This window comes from Channa argus, chromosome 1, assembly GCF_033026475.1.
Source record: "Channa argus isolate prfri chromosome 1, Channa argus male v1.0, whole genome shotgun sequence".
In the NCBI taxonomy this organism is placed as follows: domain Eukaryota; kingdom Metazoa; phylum Chordata; class Actinopteri; order Anabantiformes; family Channidae; genus Channa; species Channa argus.
The window spans coordinates 22,839,401-22,853,784 of NC_090197.1; the positions used below are offsets into that span (position 1 = coordinate 22,839,401).

The following is a 14,384-nucleotide window of genomic DNA, read 5'->3' on the forward strand; positions in this document are numbered from 1 at the left end:
TTTTTGTTGTACGACATGGCATGTAAAGGTAGCAAAAAAGAACATGAAGAAAAAGAGAAAGTTTTGTTTAAGATCAACTTAGTAGTCTGTTGGAACGTTTTCATTTGTTGTTTTACAGATAGTCATGTCTCTATGGTAAACTACAGCTAGAGTAGCTCAGTAAAAACATTGGAAACAGGGAAACAATTGACCTGACTTTGTCCAAAGGTTAAAAAAAATAAAAATCAGGTACCACCACTTCCAAGGCTGAAAAAGAAAATCATTATGTTTTCCTTAACTCATGAACAATACGATGTGTAAAAATTAATCTCACAAACAATTCAATTCAATGTCAAATCAACTGGATGTACATAGCACAGATTCACAACAAGGTCATTTAAAAAAAAATGGACCAAAAGGAAGCAACACGCAGTATAACCCTGTTAATTAGTGAGCTCTATTCATCTACTTAGTCTAATCAGCCCTCCCTGCTCCTCTGCTATGCTGCATGTCCATTTCTTTAGGTGCTCATCATTATTAAATTACAAAACTAAATAATAAAATCTTCTGGCTGGTCAGAAGGGCAAATGCTGTGGATATCTCTGCCCTGCTTACAGTGCTGTTCAATGAGCTAATGTCACAGGAGGCTTAAGGTTTTAGTAGATATAAACTTTAAATCTGCAGCATGGCACTATTTGTTTTAACTAAACTAACTGGCTTCTGGCTCTTCCTTTATATTTATCACACACGCATGAAAGCAGTGTATATCTTCTTATGTAACTCTTAAAACAAAAGCTAGAAAATTTCCCCAAATGTCAAAAATATTCCTTTTAAAGGTAAAACTATTCCCACTTGAACCCTGTTTATCTCCTGAAAGTCAAATCTTGACAGCGCCCTTTACCAAAGAAGCTTCGGCTGCTGCTCCAACCCCAGCTTTGTTAACGGGGTGGATGCTGTTTGTCAGTGTGATTGTGTGTGTGTGTGTGTGTGTGTGTTGCTTGACCTTGGAAGCACTGCTGGGTGCCATTGATTTGTTTACCTGTGTGCTGCTGACAGTTTCTCATTAGATTTCTCTTGCACAACACTTCCAGGAGAGGAGTCCAGAGTCTGCACTTCACAGCCGACGATGCGTGATCAATGTACCTGATAGATTGGTGCTGGCAATATAATTCTGTTGAATGGCTGTTTAATGGATATGAGCGCTCCATTTAGTAACCACAATAAAGGTGCCTTTTGTGAGTGAAGCAGCATTGTAGGGCTGCATAAGGAGGAAAAACAAATCTTGAAAGAACACCTTTGGTAAAATTACTTTGGAAGACAAGAAAGACTACGGGAGAAATTGTGTTTTATTCCACTCTTATTGGAGAGTACTGAAAGTATTTGCAAGTATAGGAGAAAATGCAATTTAGCACTATTAAGGCTTTTTCATTTTTCAATTTTCTCATTATTTTTGCAGCTAGTGGGTATGCAGTGTGTAGAGCCCTGTTAACCAGAAGTAACCCGAGGATTAATGAAGAAAAAAGGGGCAATATACTGAAAAAAATTATTTTCTCAGTATTTGTGGACATCTTGTAAGAAGCAATAGCAGTAGTTACCCATTAAAACCCAATACCTTTTAATTTTCAGGTTTGAACACAAGACCTACAGTGGGGACCTCTGTGATGAGGCTTTTACCAACAGAGCTGTGCTTTGTACAAGATAACCACTGATATATTAATGAATTGGCATTATTTATGGCAAAGCTTTGTTTGCATGAATTAGCTCTGAACTGATTTGTTTTGAAGTTGATTTTTTTTATGCTGTTTCTCCAAAAACAATCCCTTTTTTCCTAATATGATCTTCTGTTGTCTTATTAAATTATCTGACATGGTCACAAGGAGGCAGTGTTGTCACTCTTCTCACAATCCTTGTGCTATCATTAAATTTGGGTGAAGGAGTGTAAGCACCTATTTAAGGTTTTAAAAGTGCTGCTAACTTGGCACCTTGTTTTGTCATAGGACCAAAAAAAAAGTGCAAAACACATTTAAGCCTCCCTTCAAGAGCATTTTCTCCTCGTGCCACTAAGATACGCAGCAATCAGCTCAAGGACACATTGGGCTCTAATTACCCCTCAGGTGACACGACCCCTGTGACATCCTATCAGTGAAACAGGATTTTATGAAGATTGAAAGCTGACAAGACAAGTGCTTCCATTCAGATCAGTTAGGATTTACATCACGTCAGTGGGAAGAAGACCCAGTGCTGATTAGACTCCTGCCTTTTGTTGAGAAGTGGCGTGACTCTGACGTAATAACATGGGTGTTTATAGCATATATGATACCCCCAGGGTGCTGCACAGACCGTCTTGTTCTAGATGTAGTCAACATCCTATTTAGTGCTCTGGGACAGGCTGTGGGGCGAGAAAGGGGGCAGCCATTCTCTAATGATCAAAATAACACTTTGTCAATGTAATAACCTGCTGTTCTTCATTCTTTACACCCATCTGACAGAACATTCCTCATAGCTTTGTTTACACCGGTACTGCTGCCCTAGTGGTCGTCTGTGACTTATAAAAAAATGTTGCCCAATAAACCATGATTATTTTCATTGCAACTGATGTATTGCAATCACTTAGCGAATTCCCTTTGAAAGCAAACGTCCTGAGGACGATGTATGGGTCTGCAACTTTGACTCAAACATCAATGACAATGTGAGCCTTTGTTTGTTGAAGATGGGGAGCAACAGATGGCAAGCATATCTATAAATAAGAAGCTCTTCTGAATAGGAGATTAGTGCATTTGAGCCGGTTTTTAATGGTCTCTGGGAGAGATTAAAAAGTAAGCTGATTCATAATGCGTTTCTCTTTGCAGTGAATCACTCATAAATTAGAATCTGAAAAGAATCTGTCAGAAAAAAAACGGGACAGGACACGTCTTGCACACTATATAAACATGTCTATAGTGTGAATCCATAATAATGTATATACTATTACAAATCTTTCTTTCTGAGCATGGTGTAACAGCAATATAACCATAATCGAATGTTATGCAGAACAGAAGTTAATAAATATACATAAACCAAAAAAAACCATCTTGGTTTTAGCCTCTGGGTCACGTTTTCTCTAAGTTATTGGAATAGAATGGAGAGAGAGAGAAAAAAATCTCAATTATATAACCAGCGCTGATCAGCCTACAGATAGCCGCCCACCTGAGGCTACCTCACCATCCTCCACAAATATTGACAGAATTCTTATCTTTTTTTCCCACATTTTCTCACAAATATGAAGCTTGTATACAAATCCTGTTTTTCCTAGATGTTAAACACGCTAAATTCTCCACAAAGACACTTTTGCATTCATTGTATGTTTCCAGGAACCGCGGGCTCAGGATGTGATAAAGTGGATTTGTGGCTGTATCTTTTGATTTCTGCTGTCTGGTTGAACTCTATATCGGAAATTTAATAACACTGGCAACATTGTCTGCTCCTTGTTAAAAAATTAAAGACTCACCAACATTGGTTGTAGTAATAACCAAGGCTTTATGTGTAATAAATTCATGGACACTTCCAGAAGACAAGTATGCTTGACCCTTAACAAAGAAAATAGATCTCCTGACAACTACAAGTCAAAGTAACCTAAGAATGCTAACATGCAGAAAGAGGACAATAGCTTCCTGAAATGTTCCTCTAACTGTGCAGAATGGTTTGAAATACACCAGGTCCACTCTTCTCTACTAATATACATCATCAAAACATATACATAAGCATCATGCAATTCAGCCCCCAAAACACCATGCTTTTCTGAGCCATCTGCCTCAAAACAGCTCTTCTATGTTATTTTCATATATCTGATGGGTAAATCTGTCATTTTTATCTCTAAACCTTCTGTTTCTATAGTATATCTAATGTAATTATATGTGAGAAAACCATTGAAAAAATGTGTTTAGATTGAATGTGCAATATTTCATCACATATGGCAAAGCATGTGACTTTCACATTTAGTAAATAATTTCTGTAATGTTTTAAAATATTTACTTTATCAAATCATGATAAAAATGTGATTAGTATCAGAATTAGGGCATCATTGGGGAGGAGATGAGGTACATCCTGGACAGGTCTCTAGTCTATCTCAGGTCCAACAAAGAGTACAAATGCAGACAGACAACCATTAATACTTACATTCAAACTTACAGGCAATTTAGAGTCACCAATTAACTTTACACTCATGTGTTTGGAGTGTTTGAGGAATCCAGAGCACATGGAAGAAACCTATGCAAGCAAGGGGAGAACATGTAAACTCCAGCTGGCAGGTAGGACCTGAACTCGGGACCTCCTAGCTGTGAGGTGGAAGCGCTAACCACTGGACCTCTGTGCTGCCTACCAGATAAATAAAATAAAAGTAAAGGATTTTTATTTTTTATGCATGTTTTTGTTTTTCATATTGGCTATTTAGGGGCCAGTTAAGTGTCACTGGACTTTTTTCTGGTTCCGCATAGCAACAAACAAACTCTATTAGGTCTTAAATTTAAATTGCCACACTGGTGGAGTCTGAGGATGGGAGGCGGATAATTCCCAGACTTTGAGACCCCTCAAATCCCCAGATTCACTGTGTGTCAGCTGTTTCCTGGCTATTTGACTTTATTCAAATTTGTTTGGGATTTGCATGAACACACACACACACTCACACACACACACATAGCTTTGAATCAGCCTACATCTTTCTTCTTTTTCCAATCAACTGCTTTTTATACCCTCTATGTAATTAATAAAACCGAAATCACTGAATCACTTATAACTGAGTTGCTTTTGTTAATGTCAACATTGAAATCATGTAAATGAATTCCAGCCTTTTATCCAAAAGAAATGTAATAATTAATATTGTAGTGCATTTCATCAAAATAACTTAATACATCACAGCAGATCTTTGTTTTATCAGCAAACAGCTTTTAACCTTAATGGCGGCTGATATCAGACACAGGTACTTTGCCCCGGCTCAGTGTTTTGGATTGCCGCCCCTGTTCATGGAGACTTTATGCTAATCAGAAGGTAATGGCGGGACTCAGCACCGCGGACAGCTCTGTCGTGTCGCTCCGCCCCCTCCAGCGGCTGCGTGCCGCGCGCGGCGACCAATAGCTGCCGCTGCCTCAGTTCAGCTGTGGATACAACAGAGGGAGCTTCAAAGAGCCTGTCCACCCAGAGAGGAGAGAGGAGAGCTCGCTCCGGCTGTGATGCGTAGCGGCGGCTCTTTGATGAGATAACACCTCCTATTCATATTTAACCGCTCATTTTGTGTACGCGTGTGTGTGTGTGTGTGAGAGAGAGCGAGAGAGTGTTTGAGCGTGTGTGTGTGTGTGTGTGTGTGTGTGTATGCACGCGAGCGCGTGTCTTCCGCAAGATATGCTCTTGTAGCACGAGCGCGAATGACATTGTCGCCCGCGTTTTCGCCTCAGAGAAATACCTGGCGGTGTTCGTACTTGGAGCCTTTTGGACGCTGAGCAAGTTTTTTTGTTTTTACTTGAATTACATTTGAGTTGCTGACTTGGAGCCCAAAGCCCAGGAAGAGATGGGGAGCGAAAAGTACTTGCCGGAGCTCATGGCAGAGAAGGACACGCTGGATCCGTCTTTTCAGCACTCCCTGCGGCTACTGGATCAAGGTAAATGTCCGTGGTTAAATTCTGAAGTAAACACTTTAGCTGTGTGAAAACCGTTTGAGTCTGTACCACAGCGTAACGCTTAGTGTCGGGCTGCAGGCTACATGACACCACCAGCCCGCCTACTTCAAGTTAAAAACAAGAGGTTTGTGGGTAAACCTATAAAGTCCTTTTAGCATCATTACTTCTTTGCAAATAAGATGCTATAGTCAACCTTCTCTAGTGTAAAAATCTAAAGACAAAAGACAAATCAAAAGAAGCAAACTTTGCAATTTTCATTTGGTAAAAAATTGGCACATTAGAGACAGACATTACATGGAAAGATTTTGTTACTGATAGAGAAGTGAACAACTGTACAGAAAATCCCCACTATTTGAACTGGCAAAAAAAAAAAAAGCCTACAATTTATGGATGGGAGCAGCAGTGAAACCTCTAAGCCATTTTACAGCCCACTTCTCAGGCTGCATTCATCCCTATTCCACACAGACATGTGTAAGCTGTACAGCAAGTAGTAGAACAATCACACTTTTATTTAAATGTACATGTGTTTCCTCCTTTGAAGAAGTGGACGTGACTGAAATAGAATCTTGAACGGATGGAGCAGCAGCAGCTATCACAGACACTTTAATTAATCCGTTGCACAGCCTTCTGCTTTGAAGCTGTCAGAAGTTTGCAAACACTACTTCAGACGTTGCCCTGTGGAGCTCCTCATGTGGGAAGTGCTCTGTTACAGCATCCAAGTGCATCCTTCAAGAACGACTCATGGGCTTTGTCTAGAGTCTCGCAGAAGGTTGTTGGCTTTAAAGGTAACAGACAAGGCGCATTAGCTCATTGTAAACAGCCGTGCTGCACTGTCACTAATTCTATTGAACCCCCAGCTGCGGCTCCTGCACCTAGCTGTTTTCATTCTGCCAGCCACGTTACCTTCTAGGTTCTGCTTCTCAAATTTGGGACCACATCGAGATTCTAAAAGGGATCCAGAGGGGTCACAGTGGTATGAGGCATGATATTAAAGTATTGTTGTTTACTTGCTGAAATTTAACAGAAGGCCTGTTTGCATTCCACCGACAGCCAGAACATTAATACCACCTGGTGGTTTAAAAAAAGTTGGAATGGTTATGCACTAATAAGAAGTGATATACCATTATGGGTGAATCATCTTCAGCACACTTTTATTTATGAATTGATTATGGGTAGTACCACCTCTGCATACACTGTGACATTTTGCTGTTTTACCTACAGTAAAAATACACACATTTTTTGTAAATGAATCAGCTGATTATTTACTTTATTATAACCAATTATTACCGTTTGAAATGTTTAGTGCAAGGTAGTGTAATATGTCTCTCATGGTGTCTTAAGGGGTGGGGAGTGTTTTAATAAAACCATATTCAATTTACAGTTATACAAAAAGACAAAAGTAGAAAATCTTGACTATAGTGGTGAAACCACTGTATACTTAATTAACTGTTGATTAACTGATAATCATCGGATCTCACAAATACAAAAATCCACTTTTATATAATCCTATCATTGTGGTGTCTGTAGTCACAGTTGCAGAGAGTATTAGTGTTCTATTTAGGAGTCCCAAACTCCTATGTCTAATTATATAATTATTGTAACATGCTCATAAAAAGTAACACACATTTTTCATGAAAGATCCATGCCTCTATGTAGTATTTTCCCTCCAACCATTAGCCATACCATTTATCCTTTTAAGGTTCCTGGGGCGGCTAGAGCTGATCCCAGCTGTCATTGCGTGAGAGGCGGAGTACACCCTGGACAGGTCGCCATTCTATCTCGGGGCTGACGCACAGAGACAGATAACTATTCACATACTCACATAAAACCACTGTCTTCTAATGATTCAGTGTATGCTGGGATAATGGATCTAACGGCCTTGATGATATCAGTTGCAGATTGGAGTCTTGTGAAAGAACCGAGACTTCAGTTAATGCATCTTTCAGTGAGCTGATTCTGTACTGTACATTGAAGTAAATTCCAGACTGTAAGGCAGCTAAGACTGTGTTTTATTCAGCACTTTTTTTTATTATCAGCTGGTTATGTTATTTAAATCTGGGTTAGTGCTTTTTTTTCTCTCTAAGAACACACGTTCTCCCTCACAGATAGAGAAGAGACCAAAGCACGGAATGCTTAATGTCAATTGGAACAGGGTGTAGCTGGGCAAGTGTGGCTCAGTTGGTCAGTGGTTTGATTTTCGGTACCTCTTGGCTACATGTCAAAGTCTCCTTTGGAAAGTCAGAGAACCCCAAGTTGCTCCCGATGGGTCAGGTGAGCCCCTTGCATGGCAGTCCCCGCCATCGGTGTGTGTGTGTAAATGTGTGTGAATGGGTGAATAAGAAAGTAACATTGTAAACCGCTTTGGATAAAAGCGCTATACAAGTGGCCATTTACTTAAAAAACACAATGAATTTCTCTTGTCCTTTAAGTCCTTTATTCACACTGCAGGTTGTAACAAAAATATCATAAATTTTCCAAAAATTAATTAAAATGATGGAGTTGGGACAAGCAACAAAAAAGAATATGAGAGTAAATGTTTAACTGTGTTTTATGTTTCTCCCTAAGACAAATCCCCACAGTTCCAATAAAGTGAGTTTGTGATATTACTGGTGGGGGCAAAGATTGCAGTTGGACACCATTGGAAGCAGTAGAATTAATCCGTGACATTTTATGAAGTAAGCACTACTCTGCGGTGCACAAAATTTGGCTGAAACAGGCTGCCACAACTCTAATACTGTAAATACTGTTATCTCTTTCTTACACAACAGATGGAATGCGATGCAGCTTAATAGAGCACTTCTTCTGCCATCTTGCTGATGAGTTCTGGACTTGATTATGCAATTGGCAGGGGATGCAGTGAACACATCTAGAGTAACTTGACTTGCTGCATGCAAACAAGGAATATGCGATTACTCCAGGTCTGGAGAGACTTCCGTTCAGGAGGAATTAGGTGGAGCATTGTGTTTGCAGCTTGGGGACAGGGCGGGCCGCTTTGATAAGTTTGGGCCATTTGCACAGCTCTTCTCCCATAAGGACCATATCTCTGTCGCCTGTGACAAGCCTCATACAGCAGCTGACACTTGGGGCCAGAGAAATATCCTAAGCCAATGTAAGAGACAAGCAGGACCAGCAGCATGCATGGAATGAGAAAGCCTTAGCACCATACTAATGAAAGGCTTCAAGCTACAGAAACACCGCAGATGGCAGAAAGTGCATCAGTATTTACATTAAATCAGTGAAGCTCTATGGAACCTTTGGAACCTGGAGTATCCTTTTATATAGCAGTAATAGCAGTAGTAGTTCAATAGTTTCCAAGTTTGTATTTATGATGTAAATTTTGTCACCACCCTACTGCGTGGAGGTCCAGATGAATTTTTTACAGACAAAACTGTCTCTTGCCCTAGTGGACCCATTGCACAATGTCTTTTATACATTGACAGTATTTATTGTTTAATAAAAAATGTTTGCATGCTTTTGATTCAAATGCAACAAGCAAAGCCGCTCCTAGTCTCACTGTTTTTACCGTCTAGAGTTGCCATCATGTTTTAAATTGTGCATGTGCGGAAGATACATGTATCTATACCACCAATTATAATATAGTATAAATACAAACATCTCCGTGTTCGTAGTTTACAGTAAACCTCCATAGGAGAGCAAACCGCTACTATGAATTGGCCCTATGTAAATTATGCTTTTGTAATCTTAAATAAAAAAAATTATGTGACTATAGCATCTACTGTAATAAAGGCTGTTTAATAGAGATGCATTTATTCAAATGAATTCATTCAAATTAATAGTATCTGTGTTTTAAATTTGTGTCAGACTTAGTGTGATTTAAAAAATGCTGTAGCATCCATTACTGTATTCCTTTATTAGTGTATTTATTAATTTCCGATTTTGTCTCTAAAATGTTATAAAATGTGCCCATAGCCCAGGATGACATCTCCAAATATCCATGGCCAAAAAGCTAAAATATTCAAAAATATAAAATATTCTTTAAAATATAGACCAGTTGGGGTTGTAAACAATAATTAAAAATGCACTAGATGTATTTTCTGTGTTCACTTTGTTGATAGAGAGCAGACGCCTGGCCCAGTGTGGACATTGTAACTACAGTGCTGCATATAAGCTCCATATCTAGTGCTTTTTAATTGGATATTCAACTGCAGGAGTCGAGCACAGTTTGCATTACATTAACAGTCTCAGCTAGCTTTCCTACATAGCAAAGACTACAATAAGAAAAAACAAATAACACAAACAAACAAACAAAAACAAAACAAACCAAAAATATATCTGAATATATATTATTTGCACAAACTGAGCAGGTGTGGGAAGCATCTTCAGTTCAGAATTGAAGCTTTATTGTTAATTCATACATTTCCATCTCATCACAGGAACAGAGAGGTATTTTTAGCTGTGCTTCAGTATTGCCCCAAGTGAGAGCAGTCTTTGGGTTAGAATGCCCAGAAGTGAACAAAAATAAGCTTTGGCATAGGATCAAAGGCAGAGATATCGTTTTGTCGGGGAAACAGTGCTTGATAGCGATAATGATCTGTGGATCTGCGGCTAGCCGACACACTGAGCCACACAGTGAGATGGAGGTGTAGCCGTGGCACTGAACGGGTCTGAGGCCGAGAGCTGACTGGTGATTTGACCCGCATATGTAGTGAACTTGCAAGTGAACTGTAAGAGGGCAGCTGGGGGAGCTCCAGAAACCCACTTTGCATTCAGAAAAGCTGACGAAGGTTGCTGAATGGTGCTGTGGCCACGAAGTGTTTGCAGAGCTCTGTCTCTCCTTTTCAGCATGTCCCACTGGATTCCAGGGGTGAAATGTAGGCCACGATGAGCACAAGCAGATGAGCTATAAAACTTAACAGCACCTCATTTACAGATGCAACCAGTCACATGGCTGCATTGATTTCATGTGGAATGTGAGTTCTTACTTGTTATGGCAGCAATAATGAGCAAGTGATATTGGGATTTAGCCATTTTTTCCCTTAGGTCCTACACTTTATATGCATTAATACACTTAAGTATACAGACCTGGAATATTAACATGAGGGTTACTCTACATGTAAACAAGCAGACATTTATCAATGAGAAATAATCATAAAATGTCGTAACAGTGCTGAAAGAAGCCAGTGCAGTCATTTGTAGCTGCACATAGTTGAGTTTAATTGACTGTAACAACCGCCAGAAGAAAAAAAGTGGCTGAAATACAATAAACAATTAAAGCTTGGCATGCCCTGTGAACATACATGAAGCTGCACTGGTCAATATTTCTATATACACTTCATCAAATGAGTATGTGTAGGAATTAACACTAAGCTGTGCTCGAGTCAGTTTTAGAGAGCTTTTTAGCATCTTTCAGCCAACTTTGGTTGTATGGCATCCAACTTGACTGATTTGTTTCACTCTCTTCAACCTGGTTTCTCTACATCTTTACTACTGTTTTGTCCATAACCAGGAAACCTGTCAGGTAGTGCAAGGTGCCTTTAAAAAACTGATGAGATTTTTACTGAGTTGTGTGTATTCACGATCTCCTCCAAATGTGCAAGGCCAATTCGTTTGTTTTTGTTGTACAAAGAAGACATTAAGTTTAAAGAAAAAACGAAACACAAGATAAAATTTAAGCTTTTATTTCCTGGTGTTTACATAGACTTACATAGAATTATTTTTCAAAATAAGTTTAGTTGCAGTAATAATGCAATAGTAATCATTGCATTACCAATGAATATCTGGATATTCAGCGTCGGTTTTGAACAGCAGCCTTGATCTCCTCATCTCCTCGTTTTTGTAGACCTATTTTCTGCTCAAACCCCTTTTGAAAATCATGCCAGAAAACAGAGTGTATTAATTGCTGTTACTCCTCTCCAGCTGTTGGATCATTGCTCTTTTCTTGCATCTTCATTACTGTCCATGCAATCTCATCACCATATTGCCCAGGATACAGTTTCCACCTGGTGCTAAGCTTGCCTTAGGCTTAGCTTGTTGATTTAGTGTTGTGACTGTCAAATTTCCATGTAGAACATGCTGCTCCCGTATAAATGCTGCATTCATATTTCAAATGCCACAAAGACATGCATTTTCCTGCTCCACCTGCATGCATACATTGCTGAGGGCCTGCCTTGAGCTGTCTGCTAGGATGGCTGTCCAAGAGGAGACTTTCAATTAAAGAGGCTAGCCAGGGCAGCTTAAATAATGCAAACTGCACTTGTTTAGGCAGGAGAATGCTGAAAACTGATATCATGGTATGACGATCATTTAGAGGTGCTGTTAGGATTTAGTATAGCTAGATATAGTTGTATTTGTTATACATTTGCCACTATACTGAATTGTTTTTTTAAATACTGAGTTTTTCTACAAAATATTCTTTACATTCTCAAGTACTATCCGAGCAACCACACAAGAATAGTAAAATTTAAACACTGACAACAACCTTACAGTTTGGCTTTAAATGCCAGCTTTCGATGCCTTTTGAGCCTTTTCTGCACCACCTATAAATCCATGCATCATAATTTTATTGTTTGATAATGTGCTCTGCAGTGCTGCCCAAGACAGGTCGCAGACAGACTAGGATTACACTGGATTAGTTTGAAGAGCAAAAGAAGACTCCAGACTGTATCAATCTGTTTACTGTGCCTGAGGCTGAGAGACAAAGGGAGATTGGGGTAGAAAAAGAAAGAGAAGCTAGGAGTAGGCTGACAGGATTGCAAAGAAAGTAAAAAGAGTCTCTTTCCCCAGGGAAAGGTTATTTGTAAGGGGATCGTACCAAAGTCAGTTACAAAAGGGAAAATGCAATCTCAGGGGAGGAACACAAAATAGAGGAGGGGGCTGGAATGGGAGTTAAAAAAAAGTTAAAAGAAGTACAGTTGTAGATGTACATTTAAAAAAGTATGAATGCCTTCAGTCTTCTACTGTTAAAACACATTTGCACTGTTTGCATCCTGCACTTACAAATAAAAAAGTAAAAAGACTGAATGTGATGAAAGATGTGTGATTTCCCTCTCCTTCAATGATTGCTTATATATTTGTGAGAATACGCAGCTATTCAAATACACCCTCCTCTGCACACACCTACAGTAGTAACATGTTTTTATATTTAAAGAGTTATAATTTAGTTTGACTTTTTCATTGAGTATAAAGGTATCTTTAGCTCACTTTTCTATTTTCTGCTCTAAACCACACTATTAGAGTTCATATTTGACTTCGCTACGTTTTTTTAAATTTTTTTGAAGGGGTCGTTTCTGTGCCCCTGCCTTGATCTTCCCGTGACAGCCACTGCTTCCCTTTCCCTCTTTTTTATTTATGTCGTTTTGTGTGCTTGGCACCTCTATAGAGAGGATTGCACTGGATTAGCTTCTCCGCCTTCCCAACTGATCCGATCCATTTTGTGTAATCCAACTCAATTTAATTATGTTTATCGTTCCACCTCGCTGGTGCCGAGGAGCAGCAGCACACCTCTACCAAGATAAGCCCGGGGACCTGGTGCCTTTTTGCTGGCAGTGTCTGCCTGAGCCTGTTGCTTTTTAAACAGATGGTGTAAGTCACCTACACTCTCAGTAAATACTGTGTTAGGTGCAATATTATGTTTCATAGCTTCCTTCGAACAGCACTGTGACATGAAAAAAATATCCAAGGTTGGAGATCATAACCTCTATTTTTGTTTTTTTGTTTTTTGGTTGTTCTGGGAATTTGTACAGTTTTGCATGCTCTCCAGCCCTTGCACCCTTTCATGTTAGGAGAATTAATATGCCCACTATACAGTCCTCTTTATTTCTGTGACTCTAATCCTTGGCATTAAATATAAAAAGCTCACAAAAAAGACTTAAAATAGTAGGCACTGTGGAAAGGCTCACAGCTCACCCAACCATATTGAAAACCTGAATTTTCTCTCTCCTGAATGTGGCAGTCGTGCAGAAAATGGTGTTGAATTGTGTTGCAATATTAATAGTATTCACTCCTTTTGGGTTTTATCTTAAAATTTCTATAGATAATGAGGATCCAGTCTCAAACACAGATGCTGTGTTTTCCTAGTCAACTGCACTGAGCAGCAGATGTTGCAGCCCAACAAATAGTGAGGATAAAAGGGAAAAAAAAAAGGCCCTGCTCTGTTTTCTGTCTTGAATGCTTCTCTGTCATCTGCACCGCCTCTGTAAAAACTTCGGTTTAATACCCTGGGACTAATTTATCATTTTAGGCCTGTTCTGTTGTCAGGAAAAAGTCTGTTTTGTATATCTTTTAAATGTTTTTGTAGTATTTTAAGAGGGAAGGTTGTCATGAGCGATACAACAGTTTTCTAAAGCCTTGTTATAGCACAATACACAATGAAAAAGAATAGAATGAAGTTGGTCATGCAGAAAATGCAAAATGCTAATCCCATTAGAAAGAAAATAGGACTAGATTACATTCTCCTGTCACCATATACATATATATTAATTGTCACATTGATGTAATGGAAAGAAACAAAATATTTCCAAACATCATAATTCTTTCATAAGTAACCATTAACAACATTAATCTCCTTTAGTCTGTTAAGTATTAAATGTCCTGCTCACCTTTTGAAAAGAGAAGTAGTGCAGGCCCTGGTGGTGGTGAGCATGAATCTTTAATGAGTGAGGGTGGTGGGATATCAGTAAATGAAAGTTAAGTGCATTTTCTGGGTTTTTGGAGCAGGAAAAGTTATCCTGTAATGTTCTGAGAGAGGAGGCGAGATGGATGCTCATTTACCACCAGTGCCATGAGACTTCTTGCCCT

The 14,384-nt window shown here is 39.2% G+C and overlaps 1 protein-coding gene across 3 annotated transcripts in view; it reads left to right on the top strand.

Annotated features, from left to right (window-relative positions):
* The first annotated feature begins 5,089 nt into the window (after nucleotides 1–5,089).
* Nucleotides 5,090–14,384, top strand: part of khdrbs3 (KH domain containing, RNA binding, signal transduction associated 3) — a 113,552-nt gene continuing 104,257 nt past the window's right edge. For all 3 annotated transcript variants that reach the window (XR_010914693.1, XR_010914692.1, XM_067508076.1), the window contains exon 1: nucleotides 5,090–5,609. Coding sequence is in view for 1 of the 3 variants with exons in the window: in XM_067508076.1 (XP_067364177.1) it covers nucleotides 5,519–5,609 (91 nt within the window). In the remaining 2 variants the exon portion in view is untranslated. The remainder of the gene's footprint in view (nucleotides 5,610–14,384) is intronic.